Source organism: Ochotona curzoniae, unplaced genomic scaffold, assembly GCF_017591425.1.
Source record: "Ochotona curzoniae isolate NIBS_2020 unplaced genomic scaffold, NIBS_Ocur_1.0 scaffold_3208, whole genome shotgun sequence".
Lineage (NCBI taxonomy): Eukaryota > Metazoa > Chordata > Mammalia > Lagomorpha > Ochotonidae > Ochotona > Ochotona curzoniae.
Genome location: NW_024467106.1, coordinates 1001936 through 1025120, shown reverse-complemented (window position 1 = coordinate 1025120; position 23185 = coordinate 1001936). Strand labels below are relative to the sequence as shown.

Below are 23185 nucleotides of genomic sequence, written 5' to 3'. Positions count from 1 at the left end.
AGGGGTCTGTGGGGTTGGGCTGGGCCCCCTGCGCTCTCTACCCACAGCTGATACCCTTAGGGCCAGGACCCAGCATCCCCGGTCAGCACAGAGCTCGCTGCCAGCCAGGGTCAGCTCACGTGCCAGGTCCCAAGGCCACCATCCACCCCCTGGTCCTGCCTTCTGCATGGAGATGGGATGGCACTGACCGGGCACTTCCTGGCCAGCTGCCACAGAGCACTGGGCTCAAGTGGAGAGAGGCTGGAGGGCATGTGCCGTGGACTGGCTGGGGGGACCTGGCACGTCCAGGCAGCCAGCAGCCCCCTGGACACCTGAGGCCCAGACAGGGCTGGGGGGTGGGGCACTGCCCGGGAGAGGGTGGGGACAGCAGGGCTGGCATGCTGAGGGAGGCGGGGTTGGGCCAGGCCTGCTGCCCCTGGGGAGAGGGCCTGCTGGGCCTGGGGGCCGATACTGTGGGAAGGGCCAGTCCCAGGACGACTTGGTTCTCAGGGGCGCAGTCCCCAACTGGAGCAGCAGTGGGGGCTGGGAGGCCTTAGCTGGGGCTGGGCTGGCACTGCTGCCGAGGCTCCGGGGGCCCCCCGGCTTCCTGCTCTGGGCTCGTGGCCAGGTGCACCCGCTGCTCGTCCATACGCTTGGCCTGCACCCTCTGGATGAGGCTGAAGAAGTCCTCGTCCGGCATGGTGGGGCCTCGGGGCAGCACGTCGGGGGGCGGGCAGCGCTGGTCGTCAATCCGGGATGACTGCGGGACAGGCGGGGCGTCAGCGGGCTCCTGGGTGGGGCCGGGCTAGCTGCTTGCACCCCCTTGGGGAGCCGACTGTGGAGCCCGCCTGGCCCTTAAAGATGGTCTCCTGGTGACTGTCCCCCCAGACCCTGGGGCCTTCCACCCGCCCACAAGGGGGCTAATCCTGCTCGGGGTGTGGTGAGCTAGGCCTGGAGATGGCCACTGGCCGCCCTCTGGCCTGCACGCGGCACCTCAGAGCTCAGTCTGGTCAGAGCACGGCTATCCCTCGGCACCAGGGACTCAGCCAGCTGTTCCAGCTGGGCCCTGCCTGCCCCTGCGGGGCACCTGGCTTCTGGGCCAGGCCTGGAGCAGAAGGGCTGAGAGCCTGTGCAGCTGCTGGCGTGTGCGTGTGAGTGGGCGGGGGCTTGGGAGGCAGCTGCTGGCACACGCGTGAGAGTGGGCGGGGGCTCTGGGCGTCTCGGGAGGGTCTGTGCTCAAGGTGGCTCGGTGGACACCATGCCTGCGCCTGTGGTTTCCTCTGTTCTGTGGGAAGGAATGGCTGGCTGGCTGTACCCCTCCACAGCCCACCCGCTCCCCCAGCCCCCTGCAGGGGCATCTCAGCCCAGCACCAGCCCCTCTGCTCATTGGCACCAGGATCGCCATCTGTCCAGACTCCTTGCCAGCCCCGGGGGGCCCTGGCATTACTTTGCCCTGCCCAGGTGTGGGAGGGGACAGGGCCCCGAGGCCATGGCTTCCAGAACCTGTGGAACCCTGCCCCAGGCTGGCACACAGGGCCTGCAGGTGTCCCCAGGGGCTCCTGGCTGGGCTGCAGGTGGCGGAGGGGTTGCAGGCCAGTGGGCAGCCCACCTGGTACTTGATGAGCATGTTGAAGAACTCGTCCCCTGGCTCCTGGGTGTCCCCATTGGTCCGGAGGTGGCCCACGTTGCTGTGGGTGATACGCAGCCCTGGTAGGCTACCCACACTGGCCCGCTGGTCATCCAGCCGGCGGCTCTGGGAGCTGGCAATGAGATCGAAGAACTCCTCGGTCTGCGGGGAGGCCGTCACGGAGGACTGGGCTGTGGGGGGCACAGGGGTAGGCTGTCACGGAGGGAGGGCTGGGCTGTGGGGGCACGGGGGAGGCCGTTGTGGAGGGCTGGGCTGTGGGGGGCACGGGAAGGCCTAGCACCCTGGCCCGGCTGCCCCCACTCAACTCGGCGGGGCCCCTCCAGGGTGTGACAGAAGACAGCCCTGGCCTCCTACGCACCCGGAGGCTGCTGATACACCCTGACAGGCAGTGTTCCGGAGGGCGGGGTAATTGCACGTTTCAGGGTGCAGCTCTGGGCACAAGCAGGGGTCGCTCAGTGACAGCTGGCCTGCCCCCCACCTCCCGGCCCTTACCACCTCGCTCCTCTGTGGCGGGGGCCGCTGTGGCCTCCGCGGTCTGGCCCTCCTCCAGTGGGCAGCGCTGGTCATCCATGCGGCTGCTCTGGAACTTGCTCAGCAGGTCGAAGAAGCACTCCTCGTCGGCCGACGGTGCCCTGGGGATACACTGCGCAGGGACCGGGGGCTCAGCGCTCAGCCCGGTCCTGGGGCCACAACCCCCCGGTGTGCCTCTGTCCTGGGTCACTGTTTCCACACTGCCCGGGACACTCGTGCTGGACTCGGCTCTTCTTGCTCCATGACAGGAGTGTGGTAGCTGGTGGGCGGAACCCAGGGGCAGGCAGGGGGACAAGTCCCCACGCAGGGATTCCTCTCTGGCCGGCCTTTCCCCTGGGTCCCCCAGCTCCAGCAGTGGCCATGCCTGCCCTGGGCTGCTGCCACCGCTGGGCTCTGATGCCCTGGGTTCCTGGAGGACCGCAAGCGCTTAATGAGTACATGCGCTGGCCAGCTCCCTGCTAATGACCTTGCAGGAGCAGAGCTGGCCCAGGGCGTGGAAGAGGGGCCACGCAGAAGCAGGCACGCAGCCAGAAGTCAGAAAGAGCCAGCCTAGGCCTGGTCCAGGTGGACCATGGGTGAGCTTGGGGGTGCACCTGGTGGGCAGTGGGGGCTGCCTCGTGGGCCCAGCCTCACCTGGCCACAGGGGTCTGGAGGCGCCGAGAGCCCAGTGCACACTGCAGGTTTGCAGTTTAGCCAGCCGGGAGGCAGCTCAGACAGTGCCTGGCCCCGGACCTGAGCATGCATCGCATCCCAAGGACATTCCTGTCTCGCTCTCTCCCTGGCTCCCAGTCCCGACTTCTCCTTGGCCCTGAAGCCCAGCTCCTCCTGGAGGAACGGGACAGACCCGGTCTCCTGCTGTGCCAAGGCCCCAAGTCCCCAGGCCCGCAGTGAGGTCAGGGCCTCCACACTCACGCTGGATGCAGGGATGTGCCAGGCAGCCATCTGTGGGAAGGCCAGGCAGCCGCCGAGGTGCCCAGTGCCACCTCTGCCCTGCCCTGGTGCCCCGGTGCCAGGTGCCGGGCAGCTGCAGGGATCCACCGGGGCCTGAAGCTTAAATAGGTCCTGGGGCGGGGGCTCAGTCTCGCAGGCCCGCCCCTTCCCTCCTCCCTCCCTCGCTCGCTGTCTCTCTCGGGCGCACACACACAGGCAAGCAGGCACACGCTCTGTAAGCACCCCACAGCAGAAGCACTCCGGGGCTGGCAGCCTGGGGGCGGCTCTGCCAGGGGTGGGCAAGGGTGGGTAGTGATGGTGGCCGCAGGCTCCCAGGGGAGCCTGAGGTTGGCTGGGCTGTCCCCTGCTGCACCCTGGCCCAGTGAGCAGAGCTGGGGTGGGATGAGGTCGTGGGAGGCATGGGTGGGCAGCTACACAGGGCTGGGACCAGGAGGGGTGCCGACTAAGCCCATGACTGTGGGGGAGTTAGACCCCAGGATCCTGCTCGGGGGGGGGGCTTCAGGCAGCACTCAGAATATGCATCCTGCTCCTCTGAACCCTCACCAGCTCCCGGGGCTTGGGAGGCGGGCCCGGGCTCCACACCCATCCCCTAGGCCGCCCCTTTGCCTCTGAATGCTGCCACCAAAGCTGGGTCCCTAGTGGGGGCCTCCAGGGTGGCCTAGCTTCCTTCTGTTGTGTTAGCTAAGGCCTCTGTCCACACAGGGGGCACCCCAGCCGTGGTCTCCACTGCCCCGCCCCAGTCCCCCAAGCAACAAGGGAGCGGAGCCCCTGCCCTCGGCCCTGAGCTGTGCAACCAGGCTCCAGTTTGGGGGTGGTGGGTCCCTGGGGTCAGCAGCACTGCCTGGAGCTCCTGCCTGTTCGCCTCTAGCTCCTTCCCCACAGTAGTGTGTCCAAGGGGCCCACTGAAACGGGGGTGCTGTCACAGGCAGGCCCAGCCTAGCCCTTGCAGGGACACAGCCCTGAACACGGTGGCCAGGCTGGGAGTGACACGGGCAGGGCATGAGGCCCCTCCCTCGGCAGGGCAAGCTGGCCCCTGTGGTGCATACTCCACACAGGGGCAGATGTGAGTGCCAGCTGCACTTCCCATCCAGCTACCTGCTCACACACCTAGAAAAGCAGTGGAGGATGGCCCACGTGCCTGGTGCCCCGCACCCCGTGGAGACACCTACTGTGCATGGCACCTGCACGCGGACGTCAGCGCTGTCCAGTGGGGCAGGGCTGCCCTCACGGGGCCCCTCCTGGTACTTCCGGCTCCTCACGGGGAGGGGCAGGGTGTCCCTGGCTGGCCCCCGCCAGTCCCCCGTGTGGTGGCTGTCTCCATTCTGCTCCTGGGGAAGGCAAGACAGGCTGGACGTGGGTGGGGGCAGAAGACCCCGGCTTCCAGTGTGTGCCCGACGCCCAGGCTCCCCAGAGCCCATATGTAGCCCTGGGGCTGGGGACAGGGGCTCCCTGTAGGGACAGAGCCTGCGGGTCCCCAGCACATGAGTGACGCGGGGGTCTTGAGGGTCGTGCAGCCTGGAGGTGACATGGACAGGCAGGTGTGGTTAGTCTGCCGACAGCCCAGCTCCTGGCCCAGGGCCAGGTGCCCCAGCCTGCCTTACCTGCTGCAGAGGCAGCCGCAGCAGCTCCCACGTGTCAGCGCTCAGCTTCTGTGTCCTCTTGGGCCTGGCTCCTGGAAGGGGCAGAGCTGGTCAGCAGGCCCAGGTGACCGTGACCCCTTCCGTGGGTGGGGGGCAGAGCTGGTCAGCGGGCTCCAGGCCACCGTGACCCACCCTGATGGGGGGCAGAGCTGGTCAGCGGGCCCTAGGCCACCGTGACCCCTTCCGTGGGTGGGGGGCAGAGCTGGTCATCCCCCCAGAGCTGAGATTCTGACCGCACACCCCCACATGGAAGTAAAGGCAATGCGTACCAGGTCACGCTGGCTGAGCTGCCAGTGCTGGATGCCACAGACGGACGGTGGCGGAGAGACTGAGTGTGTGGCCAGGGCTGGGGGTCCTCGCTGCACCTGGCTCTGCCGGGCCCTTGCTCCCCGTGCCCAGAGACCCCTTCTGCTCCTTGTGGAGCCCCCATCTCCCCTTACCACCTAGGAGCCTACTGGCAACTCACTAGGGAGTAAGGGGCTGGAAGAAGAGGGTGGCAGGTGCCCCAGGCCTGCTCCCTCTGGGTGGGCCTTCTTCTGGCCTGGGCGTCTGTGTGTCCCTCAAGGCCAGGCAGTGTGGCACTGGCCCCAGTGGGGTGCTCAGCCTGGTCTTCAAGCTGGCCAGTGGGCCTCAGCTGGCAGCTGCACCTTGCCAGCATGTGCAGGCCCCAGGCATGGGGCAGACGCTGGGGCAGCCCTGCAGGAGGCCCCCTGACTCACCACACAGCACTCGCTGAGACCTGGGGGCCCGACCCGCTTCCCAGACCTGGTGCTGCCAGCCCTGTGGCCTCCAGTCCCCGACTCTCACAATGAGCACAGTCTGAGTGGTCGAGCCGTCCTCCCAGACACAGCTGGTGCCCGGCTGCAGGGCAGACCGCTCTCTGCTGGGTGGATGAGCGCGGAAGACCCTAGGGACCTGGCTAAATGCATCCCTGTTCCCTCCTGCTGGCAGAGGGGGGTCTGGAGCCTCCCACACGGCCCACTGAGGTCCCCCTAAGGTAGCACCCCGCACTGGGCTGGAACCTTCCGGTGGCCTCCACCTTGCAGCTACGGCCTCCTCCCTTCGCTGCCCTTTCCCTTCCCCACACAGTTGTTGCCAGGGCCAGCGGGGAGGGAGGGCCTCTTCCACAGCCTGCTGGAGCCTGGCCTCGCTCACAGGTGTGGGGTGCTCCCACGGGCCCTCTGACCCAGCCCCTGCCCTGGCCCTGGCAGCACATACGGCCTTTAGGGCTCCTCGGCTGCTGCCAAGCCTGCCCCAGCGTCACCGGGGGTGCTGACCAGCTGTGTCCCCAGTCCCAGTGTGACCTCCAGACCTGCCCTGTGGGCACAGTGTCATGTGCTCATGGGTAACATAGCTTAGGGTTGCCTCTGGGGACGGGCCTCTGTCCGAGGGGCCCCAGGACAGCACTGGACGTCTGGGGTGGCACAGACCGGCCACAGCAGGGGCCCTGTCCTATGGCACCCAGCAAGGACAGACACTCCAGGCAGAGTTCCCGGGGCTCCACCCCCAGGCCATGCCCGCCATGCCAGGGGGAAGACCCTCCCACCCCTCCTTGGGGGGCCCTCCTGCTCCTCGGTAGGCTGGCTTTACGCTCCTCCCAACCTGTGCCCCAACCAGGCCTGCCTGTCGCCTCCTCAGCATCCTGGAGTGGGGAAGACGCCAGGTGGGGCTGGCCCTGCCCACCGGGACGGGGGTCTCCGTTGGGACGCCCCCAGCATCCCGGCCTGCCTGCATCGGCCGCCATTATCCACCAGTATCTGTCCGCGTACAGGCTTCCCGGGAGCCGGGTGGCCTCCAGCTTGTGGCTGGGAGGGCAGGGCAGAGGGGCCGGCGGGGACAACAGAGCCTGCCTTGTCCCTGGCCACTCCCTGCACTGCACAGGAGGATTCGGAGGTGGGTGGTGCCTGGGATGCCTGTCAGGCTCTCAGCAGGGCAGCGGCCGGCCACCCCCTGGCACCAGCTGAGCCCGTGACCCCCGCCCAGTGACTCTGAGCTGCACGGCTTGGCTGGTGGCCCGCACGCGAGGTCATCACGGTGCCGCTTGCCTGGAGTGCCCCACACGTGGGAGAATGCAGTCCCGAGGCACCTCCCCCTCTGCACAGGAGGGGCTGGCAGGGAGTGGCCACGTCCTGACCTTCTGGCCACCCGTAGCATGGCAGGAGACTGCGGCCTGAGTGCCTGATTCTGACCACCTGCCCCCCACTCCCCAGCTGCTCCTCACCCCTTGCTGTCTGCCTCCCTGATAACAGGGCAGGGACGCTGCCCCGCCTCCACCGGGCTGCACCCCCAGCCCTCCAGACAAGGCTGCCGGGAGATGGCCCCCGTGGTGGGGTGGGCCCTGAGCCTTGTCGCTGCCCTGCCTGAACTCGGCTGAATACCCAGCCCCGGGCACTCACCCTGTGCCTCGTAGCCGGCCAGGTCAGGCTTCTCGGCAGCCGCCGGGCTACCCAGGCGGCCCAGGGCCAGCTGCAGCTGTGCCACATTCATGCGGGCCGTGAGCTCACCATTGCGGTCTCCAATCTGTGGCAACAGAGGCAGTGGTTGGCAGGTGCTGCCTGACACTGCACGGCCTGGCTGGCAGCTACGGCCTGGGCCCGGAGGAACCAGGCCTTACCATGCAGCCAGGAGGTGGCCCTTGCATCCCCACAGCCGCTGACCCAGCCCAGATCCCCCAGCACCCCTGCTCAGCACTGGGCAGAAGCACTTTCAGGCTGCCCCAGGCCGGCCACTCCTGCACGGGGCCACGACCCCACAGGGCTGTTCCCTGCACCTGGGCAGGGGCTGAGGCAGCCCAGGGACAGGCCCACATGCCTGTGCGTGCTCTCTGCCCTGACCCCAGCTCCACGGCGGCGTCCCCCGGCCCTCCATCCAGCTGAGGACAGGATGGCAGTCCAGGGACAGGCCTGCCCGGGCTCACCTCCTGGGAGATCTGCAGGTGCTTCTTGGCGAAGGTCAAGGCCTGTGCAGGGCTCCCCATGGACACGTAGGCGTTGCCCAGGCTCCAGCACGCCCGGCCCTCGCCCACCCTGCCAGAGAGCACACAATCAGGGCTCCCACCCAGGACCTGTGACCCGAGCAGCCTCAGGGCCTGGGCACCCTGCCAGGGACCGGCACCTCACTCTTCCCCTGTGGCTCAGGGCGCTGGGCAACAGAGGCCTGGCCCGCCCCCTGGTGGCCAGAGAGGCTCCCGCTCTGCACCCCTCGGCCCACGCCCGCCCGCAGGCAAGGTCTGCACCCCTCGGCCCACGCCCGCCCGCAGGCACCTGTCGGCCAGTTCTTGGGCAATGAGCAGGTGGCGCAGGTGGTACTCGGCGGCACGCTCGTAGTCCTGCAGCAGCGTGTAAGTGTTGCCCAGGCTGTAACAGGCCTGGGCCTCCACAGCCTGGTCCCGGAGCTGCCGGGCCAGCTGCAGCGTCTTCCTGCAGGGCCACAGGGATGCAGTTAGGGCAGACCACCCACCACCCCTGCACCCTGCCAGGCTGGGCTGCCCCCACCCAGGTGGACACCCCCAGCCCACCTACTTGTAGTACTCAGCGGCCACATCGAAGCGCCCCAGGAAGATGTGGGCATTGCCCAGGTTGCTGTAGGCTCTCCTCTCAGCCGCCTTGTCCCCAAACTCCTTGGCGATGGCCAGGCGCTGTGGGGCAGACAGGGTCTGGGGATCCCTGAGCTGGCCTGCAGCCCCTCCCCCACCCGTGGGCATTGGCCCCATGTGGATACGCCCCACGCTCCCACCCGTGGACAGTGGCCCCACGTCGGTGTGCCCCACTCCCCAGACGTGGACAGCATGCCCGCGTGCCCACCCCTTACCTCCTTGTGGAAGGTGGCGGCCTCCGTGAAGTTCCCCAGCAGGTACTGTGTGTTGCCCAGGTTGCCATAGGCCCGGCCCTGGGCAGCCCGGTCGCCAAGCTCCTTCACTCGGGTCAGGTTCCTCCTGGGGGTTGAGTCCATCTCAGCCAGCCCCTCACAGCAGCGGGACAATGCCTGTACCCCGCCACCCCACCCCACCCCAGGCCGTGGCTCCCTGGGTGGGCCCTAGGGGCAGGGTCTGTGGCCACAGTGCCACTGACCGACAGGTCAGGTTGGGGCCCTACCCACTGGGTTCCCTGGGGTCTCGGGGTCTGCTCACTCGTAGAACTCGGACGCCCGGCATAGCGTCTCCCTGACGTCAGGCGGCAGGTGCCCCGGGTCCTGGGCCGCGTTCCAGGACAGCTGCTTGCCCTTGGCGTGGTACACGTTCCCCATGTTGTACAGCGCCCTGGCCTCGCCCACCTGCCGGTGGCACCACAGGGCCCTGCTGAGCAGGGACGGGGCCCAGGGAAGTCCTGCTCCACCCGGCCAGTTGGGGTGCACGAGGTAGGCAGGCCCAGGAACTGGAGGCAGGCTGCACACACACCCACTGTGCGCTCCGAGCACGCGGCCAGCACAGCCTGACCCACAGCCAGCCCCTGGAGGGTCTCCGCTAGTGCAGGTGCACGGAGGGGCGGCCCCCTCCCGGGCTCTCCCACCTTGGTGGTTCCTGAGCCTCAACCGAGGGGTGAATTCCCACCCGTGGGCCTGCAGGGGACACTGCAGTCCTCCCAGATCTGACGGCTGCCGGGCAGCTGAGCGGGCAGGCCTAGCTGAGGGGGAGGAGCCATGGATGTGGTGGGGCCGAATGGGAGGGGCAGGAGCTGGGCACCCCCTTCTGGTGGGGTTTCTGTTCCCCAAGGCACTCAGAGTTGCCATCTTGCCCCACCCATGTGGGATGAATGACCGTGACCTGCGAGTCCCCACTTGCCTACACTGGGACCTGGCTGCCACCCACCTTGTCGCCCTGTTCCTGGGCAATGGCCAGGTGCCGCTGGCAGCACACGATGGCCTCGTCGAAGCGGCCCAGGACCTTGAGTGTGTTGCCCAGGTTCCCGCTGGCCTTGGCTTCCCCCATGCGGTCACCGATTGTCCTGGGGGAACAGCAAAGAGTGAGGGCTGAGGCCTTGGGTCCCATGAGGGGAGGCGCCAGGTGCCCAGCACACAGGGCCTCAGACGGGCTGGACAGGACTAGGCAGAGAGCTGGGAAACCCCCTGGCACGCACACAAGTGGGCAGCCTCATGGCAGGCATGGAGGGGCGCGCCATGTTCCCACCCCCACTCGGGAGGCCAGGGCCTGCAGGGAGTGTGGGAAGAGGTGTGACACAGGAGAGGGCGCCTGCAGGCAGGGCACCGGGAGGGGACTGGGCAGAGGGGCCCCTGCTGGCAGAGCCATGGACAAGAGTGGGGGAGAGGCATGGCCTTGGAGAAGTTGGTCCAAGTCAAAGTCAGACACACACACACACAGTCAGACACACACAGAGACATACACACACACAGTCAGACACTCACACGGAGTGAGACACACACACACAGTCAGACACACACACACTCACACAGAGTGAGACACACACACGGAGTGAGACACACACACACAGCCAGACACACACACAGAGTCAGACACACACACAGCCAGACACACACACACAGTCAGACACACACATACACACAGTCAGACACACACACACAGTCAGACACACACACAGTCAGACACACGCACGGAGTCAGACACAGACACACACAGACACACACACAGTCAGACACACACACACGGAGTCAGACACACACACACAGAGTCAGACACACACAGACACACACACAGTCAGACACACGGAGTCAGACACACACGGAGTGAGACACACACAGAGTCAGACACACACACACAGACATACACACACACAGTCAGACATTCACACAGAGTCAGACACACACACGGAGTCAGACACACACAGAGACATACACACACACAGTCAGACACTCACATGGAGTCAGACACAGAGACACACACAGTCAGACGCACACATGGAGTCATGCACACACACACGTGTGCACGGGACAGGACACGGTGGCCACCTAGCTCACAGGTCCCCCCTCTTGCTGATCACCCTCTGGGGTTTCCCGGCCCCCAAGGTTGAGGTGCTGGGTGCAGCCAGCGGCCTTGGCACTCACCGGGCCAGCAGCAGGTCGTGCTTGTGGTACTCCAGCGCCCGTGCGAACTCCCTCAGGTAGAAGTAGGCATTGCCCAGCTGGCTGTAGATGGCACTCAGCGTCTGCAGGTCCCCGGTGCCCACCTGCACGGCGGCCTCGAAGAAGGCCACGCCAGCCTTGAAATCGCCCGCCTTGCACAGGCGCTCGCCCTCCAGGGCCAGTTCCAGGCACGAGGCCTCCATCCTGGGCAGAGGGCAGAGGTGAGCCCAGCTGGGAACCAGGCACCCTGGCATGGGCTGCAGGGTCAGGTTCCTGGGATGCAGGGTTGTGGGGACACCAAGTACTACCCACCACCGTGCTGAGTAGCCGGGCAGGCAGTCGGGGCCAGGTCCCCAGTACCCTCTACCGCGGGGGTGAGCCGCCCCTCAGAGCCAACGAGGAGGGGCTGGGGCTCGGAAGCGAGGCTGCACCAGGTCTCCCAGCCCAGCCATTCCCCACCCGACCCTTGCCCACAGCAGCTTGTTGCAGCGCCTACCCGCTCCTGCTACCCGGGGGAAACGGGGGACAGCAGTGGTCACCCGAGTTTCCCCAGATCCTGGCCTCTGGGTGGGGCCAGGCAGGCCGCCCCCAGGTCACACAGTGATGCCCAGGGAAGGCCATGGCATAGCCCCCAGCCCTCCGAGGAGTGGAGACAGCTGCTTGGCTGGCCTGGTCACTCCTGCTTTTTTCTAGGGCTTGCTGGCCATGACCATGACCCGAGCACCTGCTCCCAGCCCACCGGGCCGTGCGGGCTCCTGGGGGCCTGGGACGGCGTCTTGCTTTCCTACCTGGCACCATTTCTCAACCAAATGCCCCCAGTATCCCCTACGGCCCTGCCCACTGTGGGGAGCCCCCCCCCCTCGCAGCCAGGTCCACTCTCCCGGGGTGCAGGGCTCACAGGGACGTGTTGGGGCCTCAGAGCTGCACCCCCAGGCCAGGGCCTCCTGTGGGGGAGCCCCTCCTACTGCACCCCCACAAACTGGGCCCAGCACAGACAGACCCTCAGCCTCCCCTGGGGACTCAGCTGATGGACCCCCCCCACCCCACCTCCCTTCTCAGACCAAGGAACCCCAGGGCAGTGGGGCCACCCAAGTCCTCGGGATGGGAAGCAGGGGGCAGAAGGAGTGGACCGTGCCAGTTGGACCTCCTAGGACTGCCAGCCAGTTCAACCAGGCTTGCCAGCCAGCTTGCAGGGTGCCAGGGCCCCTGCCCACCTGTCCCACCAGGGCTGGCAGAGGGGACAGGTGGGAGCTGCTGCCTCCCAGGCCTGCAGGCTGGACACCCAGCCAGGGCCCCAGCGAGCTAGTCACAGCTCAGGTGTGCCTCCGAGGGTGTGGGACTCCGCAGGACCCCCAAACCAGCAGAGGCCAGGCCCTCAGGCCACCCTTAGCCCTGGGGAGGGCTCCCAGGTGCCATGCACTCTCCACAGAGCATCCCACAGTGGCCTACACCTGCGGCTGGCACCACGGGAGACCTAGTCGCCCCTGCCCAGCTGGCCACTTGCGTCGTCTAGCCTCGCCTGGAAGCGGGCATCCCTGTCTGCGCCCCTGCCCCCATGCCCTGGGTTCACTGGCCCCAGGCATGGCTGGGGAGCTGCCTGCAGCCTGGAGGGCTTCCCCTGGAGCTCCACTCCTGCCCACCTGCCCGCCCTCGCCGCACCTTGGCCTCCGCAGGCCGTGCGTCTTCTGCGCGTACAGCCACAGCTCCAGCCCCAAGGGCAGCAGCAGCGGCCGGGGCCGGAGCGCGCCGTACACCACCTTGCACGTGGCCTTCTCGGCCAGGCTCAGGGCCACGGGACGGGCGTCCGGGGCAGGGGCCGGCATCGTGGGACTAGGTCCTGGGCGGCCCCTGCTCTCCCTGCCTCCCAGGTAGAGGTCACGGCAGGCAGCAGCCATGGTCCTGGGCGAGCCGGGCCCTCTGGCAGCCGAGCCAACCGGGCCGTGGGCTTGAGGGATGAGCTGGCGTCAGATCAGCGCTGTCAGCAGTGGGGGCTGGGCGAGCAGCAGGGCTAATCCTGACCCAGCCTCTTGTGGGCTGGGCAGGGCAGGGGGCCCAGAGCCACCTGGCCACCATTACCCCACCTCCGTCTGTGGCCCCAGGGTCCTGGCCACGTGTTGTGGCGGGTTATGGTGTGTGGAGGTGGCAGGCCTTCCCAAGGCCCTGTGAACTGTAGGGGCCAGCCCCCAGCCCCTGGCCTACTGTCACCTATGTCCCGGGGGCCGCGGCCCGGCTTGGTTTTCTGTGGCCTCGGGAACATCAGAACTCACACCCGGGCGTGAGGCAGGCTCAACACACACAGAACATGGAATGCGGGTTGACAGGTCCATGGTGATCCCCACGACCTTGTCTCACCAGGGGGCAGGACCGACGGGACTGCGGGACAGGTGCGAGGCCCAGATGACCTTCCCGGCCCCTGTCCTAACACCTCCGGGACCCCAGACCCCTTTTCGCTTGGCCCAGCACCTTTCTGGCTAGGGAGCAGCTGCCAGGGCGTCCGTGTGACCCCGACCTCTGCAGCTGCCACTGTCCGGCTAGGAAGGGGCAGGCAGGGGGCCCAACCCAGAGCCCCTCGCTGTGTAACCAAGACTCCCAGTCACACGCAGAGCTGCCAGGGCACCCGTGGGAGATCCCCTTGTTCATCGCCCACGTGTGCCTGAGGCTGCTGCTGACCCGGGGGCTCTGAGGGGCCGCGGCTCAGATGCCCACGGAGGCCACAGGGGCGGAGCAGGAGCCCAGGGGTGGGGCAGGGACGGCTGAGGCCCCGGGCGCTACTCTCCCTGGCTTGGCACCCTGGGGGCTGTGCGCTGCTGCGGCAGCCAGCCCACTCCTCCAGCCCCAGGACAGCCAGGCTGTAGGGGACGGAGCTGGACCCCACCTGTGCCCATCGAGCAGACCATGCAGGCCGCTCTGTTCTGTATCAGCCGTTCAACAAGCTCTGTACTCTAGACGTGGTCTGGCCAGGGGCTGGCACACAACGGGGTCCTGTCCGTCTGTTCCTGACCCACAAACCCGCCCTGCAGGCCTGTCCACCCCGGACAGACAGCTTCACTGACTGGCAGGCCAGCCCAGGGGCATGGGGACTGGCCCGGCCCTGCCTCGTCTCCCGACCTGGGTCCCAGAGGAGGCATGTTGCCACGGGGGGCGTTTTGTCCCATGTAACTGCCCAGCCACCACGGCTTGCCTGGACCACACCCACCTGTTCTCCAGCCCCCAACCCAGCTGCCTGCCCCCACCACACTCCACAGCACCCAGTGGTGCCCACTGCCACGGCAGGCTCCCACCCCAGCTCCAGGACAGCAGTCCAGGGAGCCCCAAGGCGGGGTGGGGACGGCCAGGTCATCAGGCCACGCCTGGGGCGTCTCGTGAGGCTGGCTGTGGGAACCCTGCCATCACCTGAGGCCACCTGTGCCCATGGCTTGGGTTGCACTTCCAGCCAGGCCCCCACCCCTCCAGGCCCAGGCAGCACTGTGGGCCAGAGGGGCCTGGGAGGGCTACCCTGGCTCCAGGCAAGGCGGCCCAGGGCTTCAGGCATCGGCTGCCCCCAGCCCCTCCCCAGGGCACCCCGATACCTGGGTTGTAATGTGCAGCCCCCAGCCCCCATCTGTCAGGACTGAGACCCTGGGGGGACAAACAGCAGAGTCCACCAGAACCCTCACCTGAGGGTTGGTCCCGAGTCCCCCAGGGGCTCAGCTGCAAGGGGCCCTGCTCAGCGGGGTGTCCCTGGCAGCAGGGCACTCACAGCGGGGCCTATCATGGGTCCAGGCCATCCCTTACTGCCCCTCCCCCAGCCTCCACTCTGCCAGGGGTCCCCTCATGCCAGCTCTAAGCAGGAGCCGCCAGCCCGGACCCAACCCCTACGGGACCCCTTCAAGCTCAGGACTAGGGGGTCCCTGTGCTGTGCTGCCCCGAGCGGGGACCCTCCCAAGAACGCAGGCTGGCAGGTCAAGCCTGAGCTGGACTGACCCCTGTGCCAAGGCCTCGGGGACCAAGGTTCCTAGGGAGGCGGGGCAGGCTCCAGCCACCTGCACGGCTAGCGTCTCGCTCTTCCCCTCACACAGGCCAGGAGCCGCTCTGGGGCTCCGTGCCAGGCCCCCAAGACCACCAAGGGGCTGTGCTTCTACCAGCTAGCTCCCTGACCAAGGCCCGGTCAGTAAGGCCCCGGGGACCAGGCCGCAAGCCTGGATCCCACCAGGCTTTTGGAGTGGCCAGAGGGGACCAGGACAGGGGTGTCCCTTGTCAGCGGGAGCTGTCAGGTTCAGGGTCCAAAGCCAGACCTGCCGGGAAGGCGAGGGTCTGCCCGGACTCGGCCCAGCCCAGCAGCTCTGCTCAGGCCAGAATGGACTGGCAGCAGCCGGCTTAGGTCCTGGCCACCCGTGGGAGGCACCGTGCACGGGCACAAGTCCCCAGGCAAGCGGCTCTCCGCGTTCACGGGGCACACACCCACCTGGCCCGCCGCTCCACCCGCCGCCGAGGGATGACAGCCACCCGCTCCCGGGAGGGGGGCCCGGCTGGGACAAGAGCCCACGGCAGCCCACACCCCCACGCCATGCCAGAGGCCGCAGGCCACGCTGCCCGCACCCGTGCCCCCCAGCACGCTGCCTCCCCGGCGGGGCCCTGCACCCGCACGCCCGGCGCGCCCCCGGCCACGTTGCGCTCCCACCGCCGCCTTTGTTCCAGCCCGGCCGCCGCCCGCCCGCCTCGGCCGCCCCGGCCCACCTGGAGTAGACGCGCCGGGCGGCCGGGCCCGGGAGCTCGTCGGCCGCGGGCGGCGCCGGGCCCGCCATGGGTCGGGGGCGCGCCAGGGCCCAGCCGCGTCCGCGCCCGCGGGAGGCGCCGAGGAAGTGATGCGCGCGCGGCCCGCGCCCCTCCCGCGTGGCCGTGATGTCACCGCCGCCCGCGCGGGGAAGGGGCGCCCGCCCCGCAGCGGCCAGAGGCGGGAAGCCGGCCCTCGGCGGGGGCGGGGCGCGCAGGCCGGAGCCCACCTCCCCGTCCCACCCCGGGCTCGTCCACTGCCCCCAAGGCCCTTCCTCCTGGGGGCGTAGACGGACTCTCCCCACTGTGCCTGCGTCTTGCGGCGGAGAGGCCCGGGGTCCCCCGCCCCGTGCTGAGGCTGCGTCCCCCCACGCCCACCCAGGGGTCTGGGTGTCCGGGCCGTCCTCCCGCCACCCCTGGGCCCGGGGCAGCCAGCATGGCTCAGGTCTCACCTTCTGGCGGGGTCCTGCTGCCCAGTGCCCGAGGGGCCGTGCTGGCGTGGCTGGGGGTGCCCTGGGCTGGGCGCGTCCACAGGGTTAACTGAGCCTGGGATCGGGCTGCATTCCCTGGGTGGGCGGGCAGGCGGGCATCTCCCTGCCCCCAGCCCCGCCCCCCAAGGGCTGCGCCAGGGTCGACAGGAGGCCAAGGCCACGCAGGCCAGATCCTCGGCTGGCCACAGCCACGGCGCCACAGCTCCGGGTGAGGGAAGGTGGCTGCCAGAACACCCGTGAGATGGACGGGGCGGCCCGAGCTGTGCCGTGAGACGCAGACGCAGTGGCAAATGAAAACCATGTGTGCCCGGCGGCGCCCGGCGGGCTCCTCGGCCTCCCCAGACCGCAGGCTCCTGGCCCGGGCTGGGACGTGGGTGGGTGGGCGGTGGCGCCGGCTGGTGTGTGGTGGCTCACCCGCTGTCCCCCAGCTGCCCCCGACTGGCGTCATGGGGAGGCCAGGGAGGCGGGGTCCGGGTCTCTTTCTCCCTCCTCTTCCTCAGAGCAAAGGCTGTGGGGCCCAGGCGGCCCTGAGGGCCTTGGTGGCACCGAACCGTGAGCTGTGGTCAGGCCCAGTGGCACTCCTGCCCTGGCCTCCCTGTGGTGCTGTGTCCCACCCGGCTGGAGGGTGGCCGGTGCTTGTCATGGCGGGGGCTTTGGCGTCTTGCTTGAGTCTGTCCCTCTGGTTCCCTGTTGGGGTTCCCCCGACACGCCAGCCAGAGAGGGCGAGGGGGGTCTCATTCGAGGACCCTCAGAGGGTCCCTGCGGGAGGGGACAGGTAAAAGTGACCAGCCCCACTACAGCCTGTATCAGGCTGGGGACTCCTGGGTGACAGGTGACAGGCCCGTGGGCACCAAACCTCTCTTGCCACCTTCCCTGCTGCTCTTCCACACCCCCGGCCCATCAGGACCCCTGCCCACACACGCCGGCCACCTCGTCGCCCCCACCTTCCCTGCTCCTGGCAGAGGGCTTGTGCCCCAAGCAGGCCAGTGGTTCACCGCTTCCCTTCCCCAGGGCCCTGAGTGATTCCCAGAGAAGGAAGACCTGTGTGGGCCCATCCTTCCGGCCGCCAGGGGCTCCGCGTCAGCACCTGGGCTTCATGGCGTCATCGGCATCCCCGCCACCCACTGGCCGCCACCCCATGCCTGCCTGGCAGTGTCACTTCATCCTGCCCGGTGAGTGATGTGGATGACAGCGTCTTGTCACCTGGTGAGCCTCGTGGGGCCTCTGGCGGTGGGTGGGTGGGGCTGTGCGCTGGCCAGGCGGCCACTGAGGTGGCTGTGGGCCCCGTGGGAGCCGGGCCTCTGCAGGCCACACGGCCCCGGCATTCTTACGGGAGACCCGGGTGAGGCTCAGGGCTCCTGGCAGGCCCAGCCCGACTGTTATAGGTGGCTCAGTGAGTCTGCAGCCAGAAGATGGCTCTGTCTCTGCTCTCGGATAAATTAATAAATGCAAACAGATGACACTTAGTTCCTCCCCCATTTCCAAGCACCCCCTTCTCCCTGCGGACACTGCGTACCCCGTTTCTGTGCTTTGGGGACCTCAGCGTTTCCAGGAGCAGGGCTGCTGGCGAGGGGCAGGGCTGTGGCGGTCGGGGAAGGAAGCTGTTGACTCACACGGCCCCGGAAGCGGCTTGAGGCCCGTGAGGTGGTGTGTGGCTGAGCCACCTGGCTGCATGACATTGCCTGGGTGCTAGCTGGCACCTGCAGGTTCTGCCCTGGAGCTGTGGGAGGCAGGCACATGCCAGCTTGGCTACTTCCGGTGTCCCTGCCCTGGGGCTCGGCCTTGGCCTGCCACTGCCCCGTGGGTGGCTTGGCAGGTGTGAATACGGGGAGACACGCGGAAGAGTCACAGTGCTCCCCACAGCTGCCCCACCCTGTGGCAAGGTGGCAGGGCCCTCACATAGGCCCAGTTGGACTCAGGGCACAGCTGGGGCAGAAGGCATGGCTCTGGCTGGGGTGCAGGCCAGAGTCCTCGGGCGGGGGGCCAGCTCCCGCCTTTGCTCCCCCCGAGGAAATACTGAGCGTGGCTGTGATGGGTGTGACTGTGACGGGCACAACCCCAGCGGGGTCTCTCAAGGCCACACGAGCACAGCACCCCAGCTGCAGACGGCTCCCTCACAGCCCTGGGGACTGAGCCTAAGCACTAGGCGGCAGAGGTGGCTCAGTGAGCCCAGCTTCCCCGGGCTGGCCCCATCCTCCTGGGCTTCTCCCTGGAGGGCCTGAGTCAGCTGCTGGCACCTCGCTATCCCTAACTGGGGGGGGGGCGGGAATGTGTCCTGGGGAGCTGCCTTTCCCTGCTGCGCCTGCTCGCCCATCTCCCACTGTGGTTCTGACATAAGCGAGATCAGTTTATGGCCAGAGCACCTCATGGTGTGCCATGCTGTGGTGGGGTGTAGGCTGTCCTCCCCACAAGCTGTCCTCCCCACGAGCTGTCCGCCCCACGTGCAGGGCTGTCCTCCCCACGAGCACGTCCCTGCCTGTCCTGAGCGGCCTTGGTGACAGCATTAGGTGTTTAGCTCATGTAAAAGGCAGAGGGACAAACAGAGGCACCCCCACTGCCTAGTTCACTCCTGCCCCCACAATGTCTGCAGGGCTGCGCCACGAGCTCCACTGGGGTCTCACATGTAGGGTAGGGGCCTGAGCACCCAGCCATCACCTGCCGCCTCCCAGGGCGCACAGGAGCCAGAGAAGGGGCTGAGAGCAGATCCTGTGATGGGGACCTCCCAGCCACCCCGACACGGCAAGGGGGTCCTGACCCTGTGATGAGGCCCAGGCCCAGCAGCCTGCAGTGAGGCTGGGTGGGGGGTGATGGGGGCCACCCAGCCTCACTGACACGGCAAGGGGGTCCTGACTCGGCCGCTGCTCCCCAGCTGGGGCCCAGCCTGTGTTCCTGCCCCTCTGCCTGCAGGATACTCAGCATGGGTGGATGCAGTGAGCCACATGGGTGTTGCGAGACCTGTGCTGTGTCCAGCCTGTGGCGCCCAGGGTCACCTGTCCCTGCCTGTCCCTACCTGTCCCTATCAGGCAGGTGTGGCCAGAAACCCTGACCTGTTCCTGGGGAATGGGCCTCTTTTTGGCTGGGGAACTGGAGTGAGCCCTTGCCCCTCTGGGGTCCCAGGTCAAGGGACGGGCCAGAAGCAGCAGCTGGACAGGTGCCTCAGCCCCTGTGCTGGCGTCCCTCTCCGACCTTGGCCCCTCATACCCGGTGCAGGCTGGGGACTCACCTCCCATGTGCTCCTGGCAGACTCTAGCCCCAACAGGACCCACTCAACCCCCATAGCAGCATGCAGGGCTCTGAGACTCCCTCTCCAATGGCCCTAGCCACCCACCTGGTGACGGGAGCAGGGACAAGGCCCCAGGGACTCAGCCCCCCAGCACCCCCCCCACCCAGCCTTCCCTGCCCAGCACTGGAGGCCAGGCCAAATGCAGGGCTCAGGTGCCGTGCTCAGGGGGCTGCCATGGTGGGGATTCTGGGGGGCTGAGGGGTAGCTAGGTGGTAGCTGCCAGGACTCAGCAGGAAGTGAGGTCACCAACCGCCAAGGGCAGAGCGCGCCTTCTCTACATGCCCCTGGCCACAGCCACGGCCCAGCAGGGAAGGCACCAAGTCCCGGCTGCCAGGGGGATGGGGCTGTGGCCGGCACCCCCCTCCCCACACACGGGATCTCTGCCCAGAGTCTAGAGTCCTGGTGGCCCACCTCCAGTGGCCATGGAAACCACTTCCCCTTCTGCCTCGGCTGGGACCCTGAGGCTCCAGGGACAGCCCAGACTCAGAGCCCATGCGGCAGACCGTGTCCCTAGGAGCACCGTCCCCTGCTGGCCTGGGGGGTGTTACAGCGTCAGAGAGCACGGGTGGCCTGACAGTCCCAGGGTGGGGTGCTGGACCCTAATAGGCACAGAGCCCTGAGGCCTTGGCAGCCAGGTGGGGGCGTCCTCCTCCATAACCCCTGGTCCAGGGGCCCGGCTGCCCCGGGGGTCATGGCTCTTGAGTCCCAGAGCCCTTGAGGGGCCTGCAGCTGGGCCTGGGCTCACCCCCTGGGAGGGCCCCCCAAGTTTCTCTAGGCGCCATCCCCTCCAGGTCTGTACTCACAAGGACATTATCCACCTTTGACCCCAGAAATCCTTGAACTCATGCAAATTCTGGGGGATCCCTGGGGTGCCTAGGGAGTTGGTTCAGGCCAAGCCCCCTGCAGAGTGTAGGTGGGGAGTGCGCGGACAGCCTCCAGGGCCCAGGGCAGTGCGGTGGCGTTGCCAACATACGGATGGTGAGCTGGATGGACTGTCCCTCGCAGCTTCTGGACCTGTGGCCTGGCCCTTGGCATGGCCTGGGCTGCGTCTACCTGGGGGACCAGAGTGGGACCTCCTGCTGGCAGCTAGACACTCTGTCCCTGGACTCTGGGGACCCCAGCACAGACCTCCCCTCCCATCAGCTCCCATCCAAGGGCCCGGGTCCCCGTGCCACCTTGAGGGAGGTTGGGCACCTGTGAGGATTCATCCCCAGCCCTCACCTCACTCCAGCACAGGGGACAGCCTCTACCCCAGCTCGGGCAGGGGTGGAGACCGAGCACCCCCTGCTGGCCACACCTGCACTACGCTGTGCAGAGGCCTGGGGAAGACTCCCAGCAGGACCCCACAACTTCCCTGCCCTGGTTTGGGGTGTTGGGGTCTGCAGTGTGGCACAGCTAGGCTGAGAGGCTGTTCTGGGAGTGGTAGATGGGCGGGCCTTTGCACCTGCTGCAACTCTCGCCCCACCCCGCCTGCCCCGCCTCCCCTGGAGGCCACAAATGCCTCCTGCCCCTCCTAGGCCGGGGTGGGGCACTGGCAGGCAGCCTCCCTGCCCCACCAGGTGTGCACACAGAGTCCCCTGCTGAGCCAGGGCTGTAAGGGCCCCCCTTCCTCCACCCCACCCCCAGGGAGGCGCCTCTGGGTTCCTCCGGTAACCAGCTGAGGCGCAGCTGCCTCCCTCTACCTGCAGAGACACGAGCCAGCCTGGAGCTCCTGCCCGGTGCTGCCCTGGGTGGACAAGACGCAGGTGAGTACCTGGGTCACTGCTGAAGAGCTCTGCGGGCCAGGGTGGGGCTGAAGCCGGGCCCCTTCTGCTGGGCGTGCTCCCTGGCCCCTTGCCCGCTGCTCTGGGCTTCCTGGTCTCCCCTATCTGTAAGTTGGGCGTAAACAGGGGCTTCCCCGGGTCCCCAGGCAGGATTGGGAAGGGGCTACACTGGGCTCCAGGCCCCTGGCAGGGGGCACTCCTGGTCCTGAGGCTCCCGGAGAGGAAGGACCTCCTTGCGGCTAGTGACTGCGGGCCAAGCACCCAGCTGACCCACCGAGTGTGGCCTCGTCGCCGGGGTAACACAGCCGCAGACTGGGAGCCCTGGGCGTGGCTGCCATGGCCTGTGGATGCCCTGACTGCCTTGGAGCAGGAGATGGGCCTGGGCGTGGGGCACGCTGTGAGGTGGGGCCCCGCTGGCCCTGCTGTCCTTCTGGGTCACTGTGCAGGATGGGGGTCAGAGGGTGTGGCCTCATTTCCCAGCTGTCCCCTCCGAGGGAGAGCCATTTGTCACGTGACCCCCTCGGCCCGCTCCCCTTCCCACCCCTTTCCATCTGGCGTCCCAGTGGTGTCTTTAATGGCTTTCCCAGCCTCCCGCCCCGCACAGATGCCACTGTGATCACCTGGCCCGGGAGGCCCCTGGGCTGGGCTGTGACCATAGGCACCCAGACCAAGCCACATCTGAGAGTGCATGCTGTGTGTAGCTGTGACACGTAAGTGTGTGCTGTGACTGCATGTGAAAAGTGCTGTGTGTGCTGTGAGCGTGACACACAGGCGTTTGCTGTGACTGTGAGTGTGACACAGGCGTGTGCTGTGAGCGTGACACAGGCGTGTGCTGTGACTGTGACAACAGGCGTGTACTGTGAGCGTGACACAGGTGTGTGCTGTGACTGTGAGCGTGACACAGGCGTGTGCTGTGAGCGTGACACAGGCATGTGCTGTGAGCGTGACACAGGCATGTGCTGTGAGCATGACACAGGCATGTGCTGTGACTGTGAACGTGACACAGGCGTGTGCTGTGACTGTGAGCATGACACACAGGCGTGTGCTGTGACTGTGAGCATGACACAGGTGTGTGCTGTGACTGTGAACGTGACACAGGCGTGTGCTGTGAGCGTGACACAGGCGTGTGCTGTGAGTGTGACAACAGGCATGCTGTGGGCAGGACCTAGTGGGCTGGGCGCAGGCATGCGGTGGTGGAAGCCCAGGCTGACAGGCAGCGTGAGGTCCGGGGACACCCAGACCGCCCCTGCTCGCATGCCCTGCACCCTCAGCCTCACAGAACTGCCAAGCATGGGGCAGGGTGTCTTGCCCCCTCCAAGCAGGGGCCAGAGGAGGCTGCTCCAGCGACACTGCCTGGTGCCCGGGGTGGCGGGGAACGCCAGCCCCTCCCTGCCAAGAATCACAGCTCTGCAGGGGGCCTTTCCCAGCTCCAGGGTCAGGAATGCTGGTGGGCACTGCCAGGTGGGCTGCCCCTCAGACACAGTGGCACTGGGCCTGGGCAGGTGAACGCTGTCGGGCGCTGGGCTGTCCTTGGGTGCTCTCAGTGTGGGCCAGGAAGGGCTCCCCGGCCTGAGGGGTCCCAGGTTCCAGGTGGGAGTAGCTGAATGTAAAGGGGACATTGGGAACCATCCTCCCAGAGGCTGCGGGGCGGGCTGCGGGGCGGGCTGCGGGGCGGGCTCCCGGGCACCCAGGCCGAGCTGCCCTCGGGCTGTCCAGCTGTCGAGGACTGTCCCGTCGGCCATGGTGTCTGAGCAGTGTCCACTACAGAGGAGGCCCACCCTCCTGCAGCACCTTCCAGAAGGTCCCAGAGGCCCTGCCTCCACCCTGACGGTCCCCAGGACAGCTGCCGTGTGGTGAGGGGCAGGGACCGGACTCCACGCCCGCACACAAGGTGGCCCAGTGCAGACCCAAGGGTGGTCAGGGCTCCGACCGGGGCTAGGGTGGCTCCCGAGGGCTGGGGACTATGCGGTCGCTGCAGTGGCACTCCACATCGCAGAATGGCCCTGCTGCCCCTCTGGGCTCCTGGCTGCTCCACTATGGATACCAGAGGCTGTGGCCAGTGCTGACCAGGCGTCTGTGAGCTCTCCCGGGGATCCTTGGACCTCGCATGG

The 23185-nt window shown here is 67.6% G+C and overlaps 1 protein-coding gene across 3 annotated transcripts; it reads right to left on the bottom strand.

Annotated features, from left to right (window-relative positions):
• Positions 1 to 384: 384 nt before the first annotated feature.
• GPSM1 (G protein signaling modulator 1) lies at positions 385 to 15569 on the bottom strand. Of its 3 annotated transcripts, none has more exons than XM_040963025.1 (14): positions 15502 to 15569; positions 10768 to 10989; positions 9557 to 9692; positions 8879 to 9021; positions 8560 to 8683; positions 8271 to 8386; positions 8013 to 8168; positions 7667 to 7775; positions 7146 to 7269; positions 4711 to 4781; positions 4279 to 4437; positions 2120 to 2270; positions 1589 to 1797; positions 385 to 739 (listed from the first exon to the last, which is right to left on the bottom strand). In XM_040963025.1, the coding sequence occupies exons 1-14, from the start codon at positions 15567 to 15569 to the stop codon at positions 533 to 535; spliced, it is 1995 nt and encodes a 664-aa protein (XP_040818959.1). In that variant the 3' UTR covers positions 385 to 532. The 3 variants fall into 3 exon arrangements, with proteins under 3 accessions (XP_040818959.1, XP_040818958.1, XP_040818960.1); XM_040963024.1 differs by lacking the exon at positions 15502 to 15569 and adding an exon at positions 12445 to 12608; XM_040963026.1 differs by lacking the exon at positions 4279 to 4437.
• Positions 15570 to 23185: the final 7616 nt, after the last annotated feature.